At 56.6% G+C, this 18,886-nt stretch overlaps 1 protein-coding gene across 3 annotated transcripts in view; it reads right to left on the reverse strand.

Annotated features, from left to right (window-relative positions):
• PIAS4 (protein inhibitor of activated STAT 4) overlaps window positions 1-11,207 on the reverse strand; it is a 29,814-nt gene extending 18,607 nt beyond the window's left edge. For 2 of the 3 annotated variants that reach the window (XM_058428242.1, XM_058428241.1), the window contains exons 1-2: window positions 8,432-8,530; window positions 6,037-6,463 (exon numbers count right to left, since the gene is read on the reverse strand). In XM_058428242.1, coding sequence (XP_058284225.1) covers window positions 6,037-6,463; window positions 8,432-8,515 — 511 coding nt within the window. In that variant the 5' untranslated portion in view covers window positions 8,516-8,530. Of the gene's footprint in view, window positions 1-6,036; window positions 6,464-8,431; window positions 8,531-11,146 lie in introns of those variants that run through there. The other variant, XM_032176497.2, reaches the window with a different exon arrangement.
• Window positions 11,208-18,886: the final 7,679 nt, after the last annotated feature.

Consider the following 18,886-nt stretch of genomic DNA (forward strand, 5'->3'; position numbering starts at 1 on the left):
AAGGGTCGGTCCCCAGCAGGCAGCAAGGGAGCCACCCAGCTGGCCAGGGATCGTTGCCAGCCCATGCCCGGGGCAGACAGGGCCCAGTCATTGAAGAACAAGATTCTGGGGTCCCTGCCCTGGGAGGGCTTCTCCCTCTGGGGGAGACCAGGCTGTGCTTCTCTGCTGGGGGCCCGGAAAGTGCCCTGTGCTCTGACTGCTCTGCTGTGCCACTGGCCCCAGGCCACTCACGGATCCCCCCAAACACCCGGCCCCCCTACGCTGGGGAGGGGGCTGTGGGGTCTCCCTCAAACCTGCCCTTCTGCTCTCGGGGTCAGCTGTTTGGGGCCAGAAACCCAGGTGGCATCCACCCGTCTCTGCTGTCCTGCAAACGTCCACTCCCTCAGCCAGTCCTGTCAGCTCTGTTTCCAAATCCCACCCGGTGCAGACGCCTGCCCCCAGCTCTGCCGGTCTCTGCAGCCAGAGCCCGCTCCCTGGGCTGGCTCCGCAGGAGACCCCTGACCCTCAGCACCCCTGCTCAGGGCCACACCCACCCTGGCGCACACACGGCCACCACCCTGGCCTCCTGCTTGGGCCCCACCAGCCATGCTGCCTCAGGGCCTCCGCACCTGCCATTCCCTCTTCTGGAACCTTCCTCCCCCGTCCAGCCTCATGGCCCTATATTTGTCTTTGCACAAATGTCACCAGGAGGAAAGCCTTTGCTGAGCACCTCATTTAAAACCCGCAACCCCCCCCCACCTCGCTTTTCTCCAAACCTTCTCTTCCCAAGGATCGACTCAGTTTCCCCTACATCACTCTGCTGCTCCTTCTTGTTGGACCACTGAAGCATGAATTCCCCAAGGGGGAGATGGTTTCGTGGGCTGCCCAGCATCCAAGGGCCACAGGACCAAGGCACAGGCACCACTGAACCAGATGCACCTTTGGGGCCAGGTGCAAGATCAGGTGACCACCGGGGCCCTGCCAGGCAGAGCCAGTTCTGGGATGAAGTGCTCAGCCAGGCCCTCCAGCCCGGGCATGCAAAGCAGCCCCTGGGCCCGATCCGAGAGCCCAACAAGAAGGGCCCAGCCGTTGGCTCCACCCAAGGCTGCCAGGGAGCCTCACGAGATGCTGCTGACGATGAATATTTAACGCTGTGAGCAGATGCTCACAGTATGAGGGGTGGTTATAAAATAGCAGCCAGGACACAGCCACACGTTCCCACAATCACACATGCAAAGGGAGAAGGCGGCAAGCACTGGCCTGGTGTACTCAGGCGGCCCACTCGGGCAGCAGGGCGCCGGCCGGACTGCTCTGCTGTTGACTCCAGTTTTCTAGGACAAGCGCATAATTGTACAAGTTTAAATAGAAATGAAACACAGTGAGTTTATAAAAGGCTGATCGGGGCCGGGCCCGGTGGCTCACACCTATAATCCCAGCACTTTGGGAGGCCGAGGCAGGTGGATCACTTGACGTTAGGAATTCAAGACAAGCCTGGTCAACATGACAAAACCCCGTCTCCATTAAAAATACAAAAAATTAGACTGGGAGCAGTGGCTCACGCCTGTAACCCCAGGACTTTGGGAGGCCAAGGTGGGTGGATCACCTGAGGTCAGGAGTTCAAGACTAGCCTGGCCAAGATGGTGAAACCTTGTCTCTACTAAAAATACAAAAAATTAGCTGGGTGGGGTGGTGCATGCCTGTAATTTCAGTTACTTGGGAGGCTGCGGCAGGAGAATCGCTTGAAGACAGGAGGCTGTAGCAAGCCGAGATCGCACCACTGCACTCCAGCACGGGCGACAGTCAGACTCTATCTCAAAAAAAAAAAAAAAAAGCTGATCGGATGGGACGATTCCCCCTCCAGCTGGCCCATGTGCTGACCCCTCCCCAGCACATACAAGTTCTCTAACTCCCGGACCCACCCTGTCCAGCTAAGAGCTACCAGCACTGATTCCCCACCCCAGGTACCCCAGACCAAGAGTAGAGGCAGCATAGTCAGGTATGAGTGACACACGGGGCACTGTCCTGGAGGGGCGGGGAACAGGTGCCCCTGGCTAGGCACACAGGCGATGCTGACCGCTCTACCCATCAGTGAGAACATTCACGGGCTGCCACGGGAGGGGGACCAGTGGGCAGGAAGCAGAGCAGGAGGCTGCGGCCAGCAGGCAGGTTGGGGAGCTGGGCTGGGCTGGGCAGGGCAGGGGGCCACAGGGGATGGGAGAAGGACCAGTGGGACATGGGGGTGGCTGCCGGCAGCCCCCCATCTGGTAGCGGTGGGTCCATCTCTCCTCCTCAACCCGAAGGCCAGGACCTGGGGCAGAGCTGGCGGAGTCCTCCTGTTCCTCCTGGTATGGGAAGTGCCAGCGGGCTGAGTGGGTCAGACTACCCCACACGAGACAGCGACACAGGATGCCCCGTGCCCATCCAGGCCCCCAGCGTGCAAACAGACAGATGGTGGGCCTGGACGGGCAGCAGACCTGGCTGTGGAAGGCAGACAGCCACTTGCCTCCTGCACTTGTTTCCTCACTGACCCCAAAAATCATACCAGAACCTCAGAGGCGCCGCAGCCCTTGGGGCAAGGAGGGCAGCCCCCAGCCTTCCCCGGGCCCACCATTCTCGGGTTCCAGCCTCTGCCGCCCGCGCCCAGGCTACTGCGTCCCTCCTCCTGGGCGCACCACGTTCTGGCCACAATGGACTCCATTCAGCCCCATGAATGAGCCCTCTCTGGCCATCGGACTCTGCCCTCACTGCCTTCTGCCTGGAATACGCTCCCCTGCCCCCTCCTCTCTGCCTGGCTTCTTGAGAGTCACCCTCAGGTCTGGACTGGAACGCTGCTGCCTCCAGGAAGCCTTCCTGACCTCTGTCTGCCATGAGGCTTATCACCTGGCACTTCTGTGCTGCACCTGAGCAGGGACCATGCTACCTTGCTGTGGCCTGGGCAATGCTGGCCCAAGGGCTTCAGAGGCTGAAGGGCACACGTGCCTACACATAGCACAGCACATGCCAGACCGGCAGCTCTTGGCTGGTACCAGGGCTATCTGCCTCTGGGGGCATCTGGAGCCGTGGTGACAGGGGCTCCACTCTGCACAGCAGGCGGGCGGGCGGGCAGGCAGATTCCTCGGGGTGCCCGCTGCGGGCCGAGGCCCTGGAGGAGCAGCTCTGTGCCCGGCCACCGTGTGTCCTTCTTTCCGCCCCACATCTCCTGACAGCCTCTCTTCCCATGTACCCTGACAGGAGGGTCAGGCCCCCTAGCCGGACTCCCCAGGTGGCACAGGCTGGGAAGGGGTGGAGCAGGCTTCCTTGCTGAGAGGCAGGACAGGGTTCCCAGCCTGCACGAGGTCCAGGCCAGAGCCTCTGCTCAGGAGCAGGACCCAGTCGGCTCGGGAGGAGGAAGGCAGGCCGCTGCGCGACCTTGGGCCGTTCGCACTGTTCTGGGCGCCAGCCCCGTTGCCACACACAGCACCTCCCACTGGAGCCGATCATCTATGGCCCGAGGCCCCTGCAGCCTGCTCTGCGGCTCTGTCACCCCCTCCCCCAGCCCAGCATTCCGCGCCGCATGATTTATGGCTCCTGTCCGCCTGGCGCGGTCTCCATCCTGCAGCCGGCCGGCGGCTATTCCGGGGAAACAGACCAGAGCGGTGGGCCTCACGCTGGACGGTGGGTCACAGCCAGAGGCGGGAGCGACGGAGAAGCCGGTGGAACTGAGTCCCCCTGAGGTGGCCCCGGGCAAGGCCAGCACCACAGAGTGCACCCTGGGGAGGGACACAGCCCAGAGTCAGGGCGGGCGGATGGCATCTCAGGTCCTAAAACCATGGGGACCACTGCTTCGGGGCCAGGGTGTATGCTCCAGGAAACCTCTGAAGACTGAGGCGGCCCCCAGGGGGTCCCCCAAGAGCATGGGAGTCCAGGAATGGAGGTTCACCTGGAGGCCTGAGATGGAGAGGGAGCCAGCGGGAAGGAGAGGCAGGGTGGGGTTGGCCTCTTTGTTCTGAGCCGCCAGCACAGTCACACTGGTGTAGACAGGGGAGCAGGCTCTCCCGGAGATCAGGTGACCGGGGTCCCTGGGGGCTCAGGGCACAGCGATGCATTGTGGGACAGAGTTAGTGGTCCCCGTGCAGGCAGGAAGCTGGTCAGCCCCGTCCCCCACCCTGGACCAAGCCTGCCCTGCCGCTCCCGGGGAAGCCCAGCCTCCCTGTGATGCAGGCCCTTCCCAAGGCCCAACCTTCAGAGACAGCCAGCTCTGCCCAAGAACCTGGCAGGGGGAACGGCTTCCCTCATGAGAGAGCAAAGGCTGGGAAAGTCACTCCGATGGAACTCAGGCCAAGGCCCTGAGTCTCCCAGGACAGGTGCCGCTGGGCCAACCTGCTCCCCAGGAGGCTGCTGCTAGACACCTCCTGCAAGAGAAAAAAGGTGGAGGCGGAGCCTCACTTGGAAGGCGGAGCCTCAGGCTGGAGGGAGGAGCCTCGGCTGCCACAGGAACCACTGACAGCACCTTCCTCCCTCCTCCACTTCCTCATCCTCACCTGGAAGCACAGCCCCTCCAGCCTAACCTCACTAAGTCCCAGGGCTGTAGGTGGGAGGGGAAAGGCGGCCAGTCCCCCACCGCCGCCATCAATGCTGCCTCCCGGCGCAGGGGAGAGAGGGCCAGCTGGCACCCAGTGGACTGAAGCGTGCCAGAGAGGGGCCTTCAGGCCACAGCAAGGGCCAGGCAGGTTGCTGGGTCAGCAGGGTGGGAGGGGGCGTGCACAGGGCTTCTGAACCTCGTGGCCTTGGTCCTGTTCCCTGCTGTGTGCCCACGCCTGGTGCCCATCATGCACCCACCCAGCAGGCGCTCCGATGTTTACTGTGCGAAGGAAAGAGTGGGGGCAGGGGAGGGGAGGCAGGAAGAAGAGACGGTGAGACCTCCAAGCACACAGAGGACCTGGTAAAATCTGAGCGCCTCAAGGCACAGGTCTGCAAAAGGCCCAGGACGTTCTAGTCCCAGAGGCTGCACACTCTCTCTGCCCTGGGGGCTGGGGCTGCTCAGGCCTCCCTGGCCCTGAGCTCAGTGCTATGGCTGAGGCAGAGACTGGGCTCAATATCCACCTGCAGCCTGAACGGTCACGGCTGCTGGGGAGACACCAGGGGCCTGTCCACACTGCCATGGGCTACGAGGTCCTGACACACAGTTCCTGCTCAGTCAGTGCTTGCAGACAAAGACACGAGAGAGAGAAGCGTGGAGCCCAGCACCTCTCCTCTGCCTGGAATTGCCCTGAACCCCCAGCATGCCTGGTGCGCACAGCCTGGCAGTGACCTGAGCCCGCTGACCAAGGCCACTCCTGCAGGCTGCCAGTGAGCAACCAGAGCCTGGGGGAAGGATGCCACTGGCCAGCCCCCTTTCCATGGGAAATAAGCAGGGAAACCAGGCTCCCAGGTGGCCCTGGTCACCCCTGGCCCTGGCAGTCACAGCCTGGTGTGGTCCCTGCATGCGCCACAGAGTCTGTGTGAGCAATGGACTCTGTGGGGGAAATGGCAAGGTGTGTCCAAAATTGGGTTATAAAAAGGGCTCCAGCTCCCAGCTTGGAGGTGCACACTTGCTACCCTAGGGAGAGGGAGCCACCAGGCTGAGGACGCCCAGGCAACCCGTGCAGGAGTCCGCACCGTGAGGACCTGGGGACTGTGGCCAAAAGCCGGCGAGGAGCTGAGGCCTGCCAGCCACCACACAAGGATGTGTCTGCTCCAGCCCTGGTCGAGCCTCCAGATGAGGTGGTTCCAGCCTGACTGAGCCTCATGAGAGCCCCCGAGCCCCAACGCCCTGCAACGCAGCTCACAGGTTCCTGAAAGCTAACAGACGCCCACTGCTTCCAGTGGCTCCATTTCGGAGTAACTTGTAACACAGCAAGAGGTGACCAATATCAAAGATGGTCCCTTTGCTTCCGAGGAAGGACACCCCTGGCCACTGTGGCTCCCCGCCCTGGCTGCGCCACAGAGAACATCACTCGAAGTCGGCTACATGGCTAGGCTGGGCGATGGGGCCTAAGTGAAGCCTCCAGTCGCAGCCTCCCCAGGGTGGCCACTCACCTAATTCGGTGGGCTTCAGCAGCTCGTCCAGCATATTAAAGAACGGCAGCTTCACCAGGCGGACTTCTGGCTTGAGGGTCTTGGCGGGCAACCGTCCCAGTCCGTTTAAGTACTTTCCGTAGAGCACGGGGTAGTCAATATTGGGGCCTGCCAGCGGAGTCCTGGGCACGGCGCCGGCCCGGTCATAGGTGGAGTGCATGGTCAGGGGGTCCAGGGGCCGGTGCGGCTGTGGGGCAGGCTCCGAGTTCTTCTTGGCGTAGCGGGTCTCGTACAGCTCCTTGATCTTCTTGAACAGCTCGGGGCTACAGTCAAACTGCACCAGCTGGAGGGCCCTGGTGACGAGCTCGTGCTTCAGTCCGCTCTTACTCCGGCCCACGAAACCCAGGAGCATCTGAAGGTCGGAGACTCGAAAACTCATCACCATGTTCTGAGGAGGAGCAAGCATACACACACTCAGAGCACAGAGCTGCGAGGCAGGCGACTCCACGGAGGCCAGGCCCCAATGTGGGGGCCGTGAAAGACACCCACTCGCCAGGAAGCGCCAGCCTTGGCTGGGGCTGGTGGATTGCCCTGCCCCTATGGTGCCCCCTCCCAGCAAAGCCCTGCCCCCTCCCTCCTCCTCATCAAACTTTCCCCAGCATCGCCAACGCAGCAGAAGCGCCTCTGACTAGGCCCCCCTTCTATTTTAGGTTCTCTTTCCTTGTCTTCAGCCTGAAAAGCATCCCCAGGGCAGGAACTGGCAATTGTGCTTTACTTGTAAACAGCCTCTGCCAGTGCCTTGCCGGCAAACACCAAGTGCCTCTCTGACCCTCAGTCTCTTCGTCGGGAGGATAACGACATAAAGCACTGGCTGGGCAGGCGCTCAACCCATGTCAGCCACAGATAAGTTTTCCCTTCGGTCTCGCCAACGGTAGCCACAGTTTACTTAGTACTAATCACCTGCCGGGAACCGAGCCGGTTATGTGATTATATATTTAACTCTGATCCTTAAAACACCCCTGCTAGACTGGTGTGTGAGCTCTGTCACAAATGAGGAACTGTCGGCTCAGAGGTGGCAGTGGCAGGATTCAAACCCAGGCCTGGCTCTGAAGCTAGGGGTGGTTCTTGCTGCCACACTACCCTCTGGATGTCAACACAGGGCTGGGACTGTGGGGGCCTCCGAAACATGTGCCGATCATCCCAGGCGGGGTTTCTCCCCCTCGGCCCTGTGGACACTGGGGCCGTCCTGGGCACTGTGTGGTGCTAAACACCCATAGTTCATGACAACCACACATCGCCCTGAGTCCCTGGGGGACCGGTCCAAGGGGAAGGTAGCAGCCACAGGGGCTGTTGTGGGACCTGGGTCAAAGCGACGAATGAGGCTTGGCAGGACCTGGCCCTCATCGCCCGGCTGGGCCTCTCCGGCGAAATCAAACCAAACAGCAGAGCCCGGCTGACCCTGGTGTTTGATGTGGGGTAGCCTGGCGGTGGCCTGCCCTCCATAAGGGGTAGGACCCTGAAGGGGAAGGAAGGCTCCTCAACAGGCTGCATTAGCCAGGTGTCCTCGAGGGATGGGCTGGCAGGGTTTCGGGGCCACCCACCCTCAGCCCTGAAGCTGGCCTGGGATGAATGAGATGTGGTGGGAAACAGCAGCTTCTAGCAGGAATGGGAAAAAAGCTCAAGTGTCAAGGGTGGTAAGGAAAGCTGGCAGGTACCCGAAGAAACCAATAAACCATTCAAACGCCAGTCGAAAGACCCTGAGGGTCGAAGCCAGAGGCAGTCCCACTGGGGTGTGTAAACTGCAGCCTCCGTGCCAGGAGGCGCTGGGGTTTGCGGCTCCCGGCTGCCCCAGGGTGAGGCCAAGAGCCTAGCCGCACATTTCAGTGGCAAGGGCTGCAGCAGCCGGGCCCGCTGTCGGGTCCTCATCTGTCAGCTCTGATTTCTTCCAGCTGTATTGGGCCAGGGTCCTGTTGGAGACGGAGAGGCTGTCCAGGCTCAAAACGACAGGGACGCAGGTGCGGGCAGCCCAGCCCTGCCCGAAGAGCCTCGGGAGAAGCCTCTTCCCATGTCAGGGCTGCGCGGCCCGTGACCGTAAAGAATCGGATGCCAGCGTCTGCTCCCTACCAGCCACCAGCAAGGCCTGTGTCGCTACTTTCACAATGACCACACTCATTGTGTAGGTAAGGAGACTGAGGCTCACAGAGGGAAGCGGCTGGCCCAGAGCCTCCCTAGTACATGCATGGGACTGGCATCCACCCCTCGGCCCCTGGGCTCCCAAGGGTGTTCCCGTCCACTGCCCGGGGACCCTCACTCACCAGCACACTGGCTATGGGGACCTGCGTGGTCTGCTGGGCCTGAGAGTCAGGGGATGCTTTGAAAACAAAAATGCCTCATGTCCCTTGGCCTGACTTCCTACCTTGTGCAGAAAACAAAAACACTTGCGGACAAGATGCTTCTTCTGGAAGCGGCCCAAGGCCTTAGCAGGGAGAGACCATGTCATGTGGACACTTCACACTGGCAGCCTGGCCGAAGGCAGGTGGGCTCGGGAACCTGCTGACATCCTCGCACCCCGGGAGCCCCTGCCCCGCCCAGGCTGGACAGTGGAGCCGCAGCTCCCGCTTCCTGGAGCACACCCCTTAGGCGGCCATATGTTCACGACTCAGATTTCCCGGCAGCTGCCACCTAGGAGGAGCCTGCCCTTGACACTGGAGGGAGTGCGGGGGGGGGGGCGGGGGGACAAGCATTCAGGAAGAAGCCCTAAATGCCCCAAGATCACTTCCTGCCCTGGCTTCAAGCTGACCTGCTTGACGTCAGAGCTGTGTTTATAAACAGCGCCAGGCCCCAGCAGCTTCCAGAGTTTCAACTCCAGGCTTGCCTGGAAGTCGCGTGGGGAGACATCAGCCGAGACACAGCAGCTGCGCTGAACCTTTCCTCCAGCACAGGCCCCTCGGAGCACCGGGGGTAGCTCAGGAAGGCGCCTCTCTCCAGGAAAGCGGAGATCTGTGCAAAACGCTGTGGACTATTTCAGGGAGCTCACAGACACCCCTGCCCCAAACCCGCCTCCAGGCCTCAAGCTGAGAGTCTCAGATTTCAAAGTTCACCAACAAGCCCCCCAACATTCACCCCTCTGAGCAGTCTGTGATGCACCCCAAAAGACAGAATCTGCAGCCATGAATATGACAGGCTGGGGAAGGCCCCTGTAAAGAAGGGGATGTTTCAATGACATTTAAGGTACTTGGAGGGGTAGCAACGGACTCAAGGAGAAAGAAGGCTCCCCAGGGTCCGGGCCCCCTTGAATGGAGGCTCACGGTTTAGAGAACCTGAAAGAAGGGTCAACTTGATTTAATTGAGGTGGGGGGGCCCAGCCACCAGAGGGTCAAGGAAAGTTCATCAGATCATATTTCAAGGCCTGGATGGTACAAAAGAGCGCAGACCCTGCCCTCAGCCAGGGTGGGGGTGGGGTCCAGGGTCACAGCTCCAAGCCCCGAAATGGGAGGTTACATTTCAGGACTCCAGGACACGTCAAGCCCAGAGCCTGACACCTTGGGTTTACAGAGTTCAGGCCTCCATATCTCCAGGGCGAGTCTCCACTTTTCAAAACTCTAGAGAGGGGGAGAAGTGTGTGCAGGGGTGTAGGGTTGGGAGGCGAAGAGAGGTATATGCTATAATCACAGAGCCCTGAGCGCTGTGTTTTCAGGTCCCAGTGGGTAATATGAGAGGACGGAGAAGAAAATATGTACAGGTCAGGACCGTGGGGAGGGAAGATGTGAAGGGGGATGGGGGAGGGAGAGGTCCCCTAACCTCCCCGGAAGCTGTGGCCTTGCGGGCACTTCTAAGGGTTTTAGACCCTCAGCTCTAGGTAGGCACCTACAAGAAGGTACATCCCCTGGAATGGGGATACTCTGAGCTCAATCCCAGGATAACTAAAAGGGGTTCCAAGCTAAGAGATGGTATCTATGGCACATGGGACCTGGACAGGACCTAGCGTATAATAGAGCAGCAGCAGAAGTTATTCTAAAGAGGCCAGCCTTGGACCCAGTGGGGACCCTCCAGCGATCAACAAAAGAGAATAGGCAGAAAGAGAGGGGACCTTAAAGAAACCAAAGCTGGGGTGCATAAAAGTTCTGGGGGCTGTGTAGGGAGGGTGGGTGTATGACCTAAGAAGTAGACTCGCTCAAGAGCAGAAAATAGAAGCAGCCAAGGTTTGAGGACAGTATCTGATGCTGCACAGGTGAGGTTTAGAGCCCCCTGAAGCAGAATCAGTAGCCTCAGATTCTGTCCCGAGGGGAACGAGGTAGGACCAAAGCACAGTCCAGGATTTAAGATAAAAAAAGGACAGTAAGGAAGGTCTGTGACCAAGAAGAGTGGTCAGGACTCCATCCTATGGGGAGGGAAAAGGAGGGCCCAGCCTTCCCCCAGCGCCCACTCCCGCGTGTGAGAGACGGTGTCGGGAAGGGGGCGGGGTTCTTGGACCAATGCAGGAGCTTAAGAGGGGCTCAAGCCCGAGCCTGGACTCCAGACCCCAAGAGGACGTGCTGTGTCTTGGGGGTGGTCTCACGGCCCTGACTCCTCCACCTGGATGGTGGCAGGACACTATCCGGGACTCAGGGGACCCTTCCGAGCAGGAGACTCGCAAACCCCAGCCTGGCCTGTTGGGCGGGGACGAGACCCAGACAGCAGTCCTGGGAGCCCTGCGGGAGGGGAGGCGCAGACACTCCCCGCCACACACCAGCCAAAGAGCAAGGACCACGGCTCGGAATCAAGACGGCAACGAGAAGCTCAACACGTCCCGCATCCCGGCGGGACGGTGCCTCAACCGGGAGGCGCGGCCCTGGCCTGGCGCTCAGGGACTGGGACCCTGAGGGCTCGGGCTGGGTGGGGGGACCCTGCCTGAAGCCGGGGGAGCGACCCCCGCGGCGAAGACCCGGCTGAGGCAGGAGGGCCCCGCCCCCGGCCTCCCCGCCCCCCGCCCTCACCCTGAGACCGGGGGTCGGGGTCTGGGGGCCGGGACTGCGAGCCACGGGCAGGCCGCGCTGTGGAGCCCCGGACAGAAGGCGCAGACCTCGACCCGAGGCCCGGCCCCCGCCCTCTCGCCCACTTGTCCCGGCCGGCGCCGCGACCGCTCACTCACTTTGGCCTCCACCAGCTCCGCCGCCATCTTGGCCACCAGCGTCCCCCGCGCCGGGAGCCCCCAGCCGTCGCGTCACGTGACCGCTCACCACTCGCGGGCGGGGCCGCCGCCCGGGCCAATTAGCACCCGCGCGCGCTCCTCCCGCCGCCGGTGCGCGCTGCTGCCTCCTGCGCAGGCGCGCGCGGCCACCGCCCGGGCCTCCGGCCAATCAGGTCCGCCCTACACCTGCCCCTCCCCCTCCCTTCTCCTCTCGCTCGCGGCGACCACGCCCACCCCTGGCGGCGTCTGACTCCTTAAAGCGGCACTATCCCTGCGCAGGTGGGGACTGGTAGTGGGTTGCCTCTAGGGAGGGAAGGCGAGAGGGGGCGGTGGCAGCGACAACAATGCAGCTAGGTGCCGTGGCTTCCTGCGCGCGGCGGCCGCCAGGTGCGTCTCCAGACTCCCGGCGGCGTCGGGCAGGGGATGGTTGCTCCGCTGCAACGGCCGCCAGTGCGTACAGTGAGGCGCCTTGCAGCGCAGCGCGGTGCACGCTCCACGGGCCCAGACACCCCGCGCGCTGCACATCCGGGTCCTGGTGTGCAGATGGGGCGTGGGCTCGGCAACCAGTTGGCTGGGGGCGCCCGGCGGAGAAAAGCGGGACCCCTGCTCCCAAATTTCTCGGAGATCGTGCAGTCCTCACCTCTTTGCAGGCGCCCCCCCCGCCACCATCCTGCCTCCCCACCCATGGGAAACCTTGGATCTGCACCAGTTGGGACCTCTCCTTCTCCAAAGCGCTCCTTGGCTTTGGAGCCAAGTGGCTTAGTGCCTGTAAAAGTGGATTTCAAACTTCAGTAATCAAGTATTTTAGTGCAATTTATTATTTTTTTTTATTTTTGTAGAGACGAGGATCTCATTATGTTGTCCAGGGTGGTCTCGATTGTCTGGGCTTAAATGATCCTCCTGGCTGGGCCTCCCACCGTGCTGGGATTACAGGCGTGAGTCACCACACCTGGCTAGTCCAACACTTTAAACATAAAAAAATCAGTGCAAAAGAGTCCATGATGGATGAAATACCAAATTGTTTTTCTTTTTGTTTTGTTTTTTTGTTTTTTTAATTTATTTATTTATTTACTTTTATTTATTTATTTATTTTTATTTTTTTAAATTTATTTATTTATTTTATTTTTTTATTTTTATTTTATTTATTTATTTATTTTTATTTGTTTTGTTTTGTTTTGTTTTTGAGACGGAGTCTCGCTCTGCCACCCAGGCTGGAGTGCAGTGGTGCGATCTCGGCTCACTGCAAGCTCCGCCTCCCGGGTTCACGCCATTCTCCTGCCTCAGCCTCTCCGAGTAGCTGGGACTACAGGCGCCCACCACCACGCCTGGCTCATTTTTTGTATTTTTAGTAGAGACGGGGTTTCACCGTGGTCTCGATCTCCTGACCTCGTGATCCGCCCACCTCGGCCTCCCAAAGTGCTGGGATTACAGGTGTGAGCCACCGCGCCCCACCCCCCAAATTTTTTTTAAATTAGCTGGCCATGGAGGCACATACCTTTAGTGCCAGCTACACCAGAGATTGAGGCAGGAGGATCACTGGAGCCCAGGACTTTGAGGCTGCAGTGAGCTATGATAGCACCACTGTACTCTGGCCTGATAGCCAGACCCTGTCTCAAAAATAATTATAATAAATCAATAAACAGTCTTTATCGGTTACAAACAACTGCCAAGCATATTTACAGAAGAAATGGTATAGGATTTGCATTGAAATAACAGGAAGAGGCTGGCCACTGTGGCTCACGCCGGTAATCCCAGCACTTTGGGAGCCCGAGGCGGGCGGATCACCTGAAGTCAGGAGTTTGAGACCAGCCTGACCAACGTCGAGAAACCCTGTCGCTACTAAAAATACAAAATTAGCTGGGCGTAGTGGCACGTGCCTGTAATCCCAGCTACTCAGGAGGCAGAGGCGGGAGAATCGCTTGAACCCGGGAGGCAGAGGTTGTGGTGAGCCAAGATTGCATTCCAGTCTCAGCAACAAGAGCGAAACTCTGTCTCAAAAAAAAAAAAAAAAAAAAGGAAAAGAAAAGAAATAATGGGAAGAGTATTGAGGGAGAAAAATAAAACAAAATGGAATATATGTGTTGCGAATTGTTGAACCTGAAGGGTGGATCAGGAGGAACTCAGGACTCTCTGTACCTAAAATTGCTGAGCCGTGGCCCGGTGCAGTGGCTCATACCTGTAATCCCAGCACTTTGGGAGGCTGAGGCAGGCGGATTGCTAGAGGCCAGGAGTTTGAGACCAGCCTGGCCAACATGGTGAAACCCCGTCTCTACTAAAAATACAAAAATTAGCTGGGTGTGATGGTGGGCACATGTAATCCCAGCTACTCAGGAGGCTGAGGCAGGAGAATTGCTCGAACCCTGAAGGCAGAGGTTATAGTGAGCTGAGATCGTACCACTGCACTCCAGCCTGGGCAACAGAGCAAGACTCCATCTCAAAAAAAAAAAAAAATTGCTGAGCCCTGTCCTAAAAACTGTCAGAATAAGGTGTTTCCATGTTAGCTGCATCTGCATCAACCCCCATTCTCTGATGATGAAAGCCAGTATCAGATGGGAACACCTGCCCAGGCATTGGCTAAGCCACTATCTTTTTTTTTTTGGATTCAAAGTCTCACTCCGTGACCCAGGCTGGGTGCAATCTTGGCTCACTGCAACCTCTGCCTCCTGGGTTCAAGGTGTTCTCCTGCCTCATCCTCTTGAGTAGCTGGGATTAGAGGCTTGTGCCAACACACCCAGCTAATTTTTGTATTTCTAGTAGAGACGGGGTTTTGCCATGTTGGCCAGGCTGGTCTCGAACTCTTGACCTCAAGTGATCTACCTGCCTTGGCCTCCCAAAATGCTGAGATTATAGGCATGAGCCACCACATCCGGCCTTTGTTTTGTTTTGGTTTGGTTTGCGTTTTTTTGTTTGTAGATTTGGGGAGGGGGAGTTTTACTCTGCTGCCTAGGCTGGTCTCAAACTCCCGGCCTCAAACCATCTTCCTACATTGACCTCCCAAACTGCTGAGATTACAGGCATGAGCTGCCGTGCCCAGCCTAAACCACTGTCTTAATCTGCATCCAGCTGTCTCCAAAGGCTAAAATACCTCCCCTTCTTACATCAGATATGCAAGTAATGACCAGGCACAGTGGCTTAACGCTCATAATCCCAGCACTTTGGGAGGCCAAGGCAGGAGGATTGCTTGAGCCCAGGAGGTCGAGGCTGCAGTGAGTTGTGATTGTGCCACTGCACTCCAGCCAGGGCAACAGAGCAAGACTTTGTCTCAAAAATAAAAAATTAAAAAGACATGCAAGTAATAATCTCTCTGTATTATCAAGCACCTACTGTATACAAGGCACTGTTTTGGTTCAGGGATCTGCAAACGTTTTCTATAGAGATCCAGGAAGTAAGTATTTTTTGCTTCTGGACCACATATAGTGTCTAGAGCAATTACTCAACTCTGCCATCTAAGGGCAAAAGAAACTGTAGACTATAAATAAACAAATGAGCATGGCTGGCCGGGAGCGGTGGTGGCTCACGCCTGTAATCCCAGCATTTTGGGAGGCTGAGGTGGGCGGATCATGAGGTCAGGAGTTTGAGACCAGCCTGGCCAATATGGTGAAACCCCATCTCTACTAAAAATAAAAAATTAGCAGGATGTGGTGGTGCACACCTGTAGTGCCAGCTACTTGAGAGGCTGAGGCAGGAGAATCGCCTGAACCCAGGAGGCGGAGGTTGTGGTGAGCTGAGATCAAACCACTGCACTCCAGCATGGGTGACAGAACGAGGCTCCGTCTCAAAAAAATAAAAAAAAGGAAAAGAAAAGAAAAAAGAAAAACAAATGAGCATGGCTGTGTGCTAGTAAAACTTTATTTTATTTTATTTTATTTATTTATTTATGACAAGTCTTGCTCTGTTGCCCAAGCTGGAGTGCAGGGGCCTGATCTTGGTGCACTGCAACCTCCGCCCCCGGGTTCAAACGATTTTCCTGCCTCAGCCTCCCGAGTAGCTGGGACTACAGGCGCATGCCGCCAGGCCCAGCTAATTTTTGTATTTTTAGTAGAAACAGGGTTTCACCATGTCAGCCAGGCTGGTCTTGAACTCCTGACTTCAAGTGATCTGCTCTCCTGGGCCTCCCCAAATGCTGGGATTACGGGTGTGAACCACTGAGCCAGGCCTGTATGCTAGTAAAACTTCATAAACACAGAAATTTCAATCTTCCGTATTTTCACATGTCATATTATTATTATGCTTTTGTTTGAACATTTAAAAGAGAAAGACGGCTGGGTGCTGTGGGTTGGGCCTGTAATCCCGGCACTTTTGGAGATCCAGGCAGGAGGACTGCCTGAACACAGGATTTCTACACCAGACTGAGCAACATAATGAGATCCTCTCTGCAAAAAATCACAAATGAACTAGGCATGGTGGTGCATGCCTACAGTCTCACCTACTCAAGTGGATGGCTTGAGCCCAGGAGTTCCAGGCAGCAGTGAACCGTGATTGTGCCACTGCACTCCAGCCTGGGTGACAGACAGAGAGACTCTGTCTCAAAAGTAATAATAATAATAATAATACGCTGGGCACAGTGGCTCATGCCTGTAATCCCAGCACTTTGGGAGGCCGAGGCGGGCAGATCACGAGGTCAGGAGATCAACACCATCCTGGCTAACACGGTGAAACCCCGTCTCTACTAAAAATACAAAAAATTAGCCTGGCGTGGTGGCAGGCGTCTGTAGTCCCAGCTGCTGGGGAGGCTGAGGCAGGATAATGGTGTGGACCCAGGAGGCGGAGCTTGCAGTGAGCAGAGATTGTGCCACCGCATTCCAGCCTGGGCCACAGAGTGAGACTCTGTCTCAAAAAAAAAAAAAGATTAGGGCTGAGGGCCGTAGCTTGCTAGTCTTTGTTAGAGATGCTCAGACACAGTGGTGACCACAACAGACAAAATTCCCTGTCCTCGTGGAATTGACATTCCAGGAGGGAGATCAACGGCAAGCAAAATCAAAAGCTAATTAAAGGTCCAGGCGTGGTGGCTCACGCCTGTAATCCCAGCACTTAGGGAGGCTGACGTGGGCAGATTACCTGAGGCCCAGAGTTTGAGACCAGCCTGTCCAAGATGGTGAAGGCCCATCTCTACCAAAAATACAAAAATTAGCTGGGCGTGGTGGCACACGCCTGTAGTCCCAGCTACTTGGGAGGCTGAGGCAGGAGAATCACTTGAACCCGGAAGGTGGAGCTTGCAGTGAGCCGAGATGGCACCACTGTATTCCAGCCTGGGCAACAGAGGGAGACTCCATCTCAAAAAAAAAAAAAAAAAAAAGGCTAAATACAGAACATGTTCAGACACTGATGGGAGGTAGACAGACAAGAAAGAGGAGAGGGAGGCTATGGAAAATCCCCGCACGACCAATTTAAAGCTTTACAGCCTGTTTTAGGACAGAATTCATCAGTTCTAAATCAGATCCTTTGCAATTCTGACAAAATTCACAAACCACCTCCACTGTTATGTAAGATACATAGAGATAGATGGAGAGAGGTAGATATAGATACAGATAGTTACTCCCTTTTTGCACTTAAATAAATGGAGTTGTTTCCTGGGCAAAAATACCTATAAGCCGGGCACGGTGGCTCATGCTTGTAATCCCAGCACTTCAGGAGGCTGAAGTGGGTGGATCATGAGGTTAGGAGTTCAAGACCAGCCTGGCCAACATGGTGAAACCCCATCTCTACTAAAAATACAAAAAAAATTACTGGGGCATGGTGGCACGCACCTGTAATCCCAGCTACTCAGGTTGCTGAGGCAGGAGATTCTCTTGAACTTGGGAGACGGAGGTTGCAGTGAGCCAAGATGACGACACTGCACTCCAGCCTGGGTGACAGAAGGAGACTCCATCTTTAAAAAAAAAAAACAACTTATAAAATTGTGAATTTGGTGTTAGCTGAATATTAAAAGCATCATAAATTTATTTATTTTATTTTATTTTATTTTTTTTTTAGGCAGAGTCTTGCTCTGTCGCCCAGGCTGGAGTGCAGTGGCGCAATCTCGGCTCACTGCAAGCTCCGCCTCCCGGGTTCACGCCATTCTCCTGCCTCAGCCTCTCCGAGTAGCTGGGACTACAGGCTCCCGCCACCACGCCCGGCTAATTTTTTGTATTTTTAGTAGAGACGGGGTTTCACCGTGGTCTCGATCTCCTGACCTCGTGATCCGCCCGCCTCAGCCTCCCAAAGTGCTGGGACATCATAAATTTAAATAAAGTTGTGTGCATGTTTGTATATATGTATTTCAAAACATAGCAATGCATTATCACAATTGATTGCATTTTCTGGCTCTAAAACAGATTGTAGGCCAGGCACAGTGGCTCACTCCTGTAATCCCAGCACTTTTGGAGGCTGAGGTAGGAGGATCACCTGAGGTCAGAAGTTTGAGACCAGCCCATGCAACATGGTGAAACCCCCGTCTCCACTAAAAATACAAAAATTAGCCGGGCATAGTGGCACACACTTGTAATTCCAGCTACTCGGGAGGCTGAGACAGGAGAATCGCTTTAACCCGAGAGGCAGAGGTTGCAGTGAGCTGAGATCATGCCGCTGCACTCCAGCCTGGGCAACATACAAGACTCCATCTCAAAAAAATAAGTAAATAAATAAAACAGATTGTATAAACAAATGGAATCTAATTGGGCGACAGGTTGGGCGCCGGGCCTTAGGCCTAGAATCCCAGCACTTTGGGAGGCTGAGGCAGGAGGATTGCTTGAGCTCAGGAGTTCAAGACCAGCCTGGGCAACATAGACCCCATCTCTTCAACAATCTTAAAAATACCCAGGTATGGCCGGGCGCGGTGACTCACACCTGTAATCCCAGCACTTTGGGAGGCTGAGGCGGGTGGATCACGAGGTCAGGAGATTGAGACCATCCTGGCTAACACGGTGAAACCCCATCTCTACTAAAAATATAAAAAAATTAGCCGGGCGTGGTGGCGGGCACCTGTAGTCCCAGATGCTGGGGAGGCTGAGGCGGGAGAATGGCGCGAACTAGGGAGGCGGAGCTTGCAGTGAGCCGAGATCGCGCCACTGCACTCCAGCTTGGGTGACAGAGCGAGACTCCGTCTCAATTTAAAAAAAAAACCACCCAGGTATGGTGGCGTGAACTTGTAGTCCCAGCTAATCAGGAGGCTGAGGTGGGAGAACTGCTTGAGCCTGGGAGGTCGAGGCTGCAGTGACCTCTGATCACACCAGTGCACTCCAGCCTGGGTAACAGTGAGATGCTTGTCTAAAGATAAATAAGTAAATAATTTGAATTGGGAGTTAAGGAATTTGTTCTCTCTCCCACCACCCCACCCTCACGGCGTTGTCTCAGGGACACAGAAGTCTCTTTCATAGGAATAACCACCCACCTACTATTTTCTTTTTCTTTTTGAGACTGAGTCTCACTCTATCACCCAGGCTGGAGTGCAGTGGCACAGTCTTGATTCACTGCAACCTCCGCCTCCTAGGCTCAAACAATCCTCGCACCTCAGCCTCCTGAGTAGCTGGTTTTATAGCCACACGCCACCATGCCCAGCTAATTTTTTTGCAGTTTTTGTAGAGATGAGGAGAATTGCTTTAACCCAGGAGGTGGAGGTTGCAGTGAGCTGAGATTGCGCCACTGCACTCCAGCCTGGTGACAGTGAGACTCCGTCTCAAAAAAAAAAACAAAAAAAAAAACCCCTGGGCTCAAGTGACCCTC

The sequence above is a fragment of the Hylobates moloch genome, unplaced genomic scaffold (assembly GCF_009828535.3).
Source record: "Hylobates moloch isolate HMO894 unplaced genomic scaffold, HMol_V3 SCAFFOLD_15, whole genome shotgun sequence".
NCBI classification, from domain to species: domain Eukaryota; kingdom Metazoa; phylum Chordata; class Mammalia; order Primates; family Hylobatidae; genus Hylobates; species Hylobates moloch.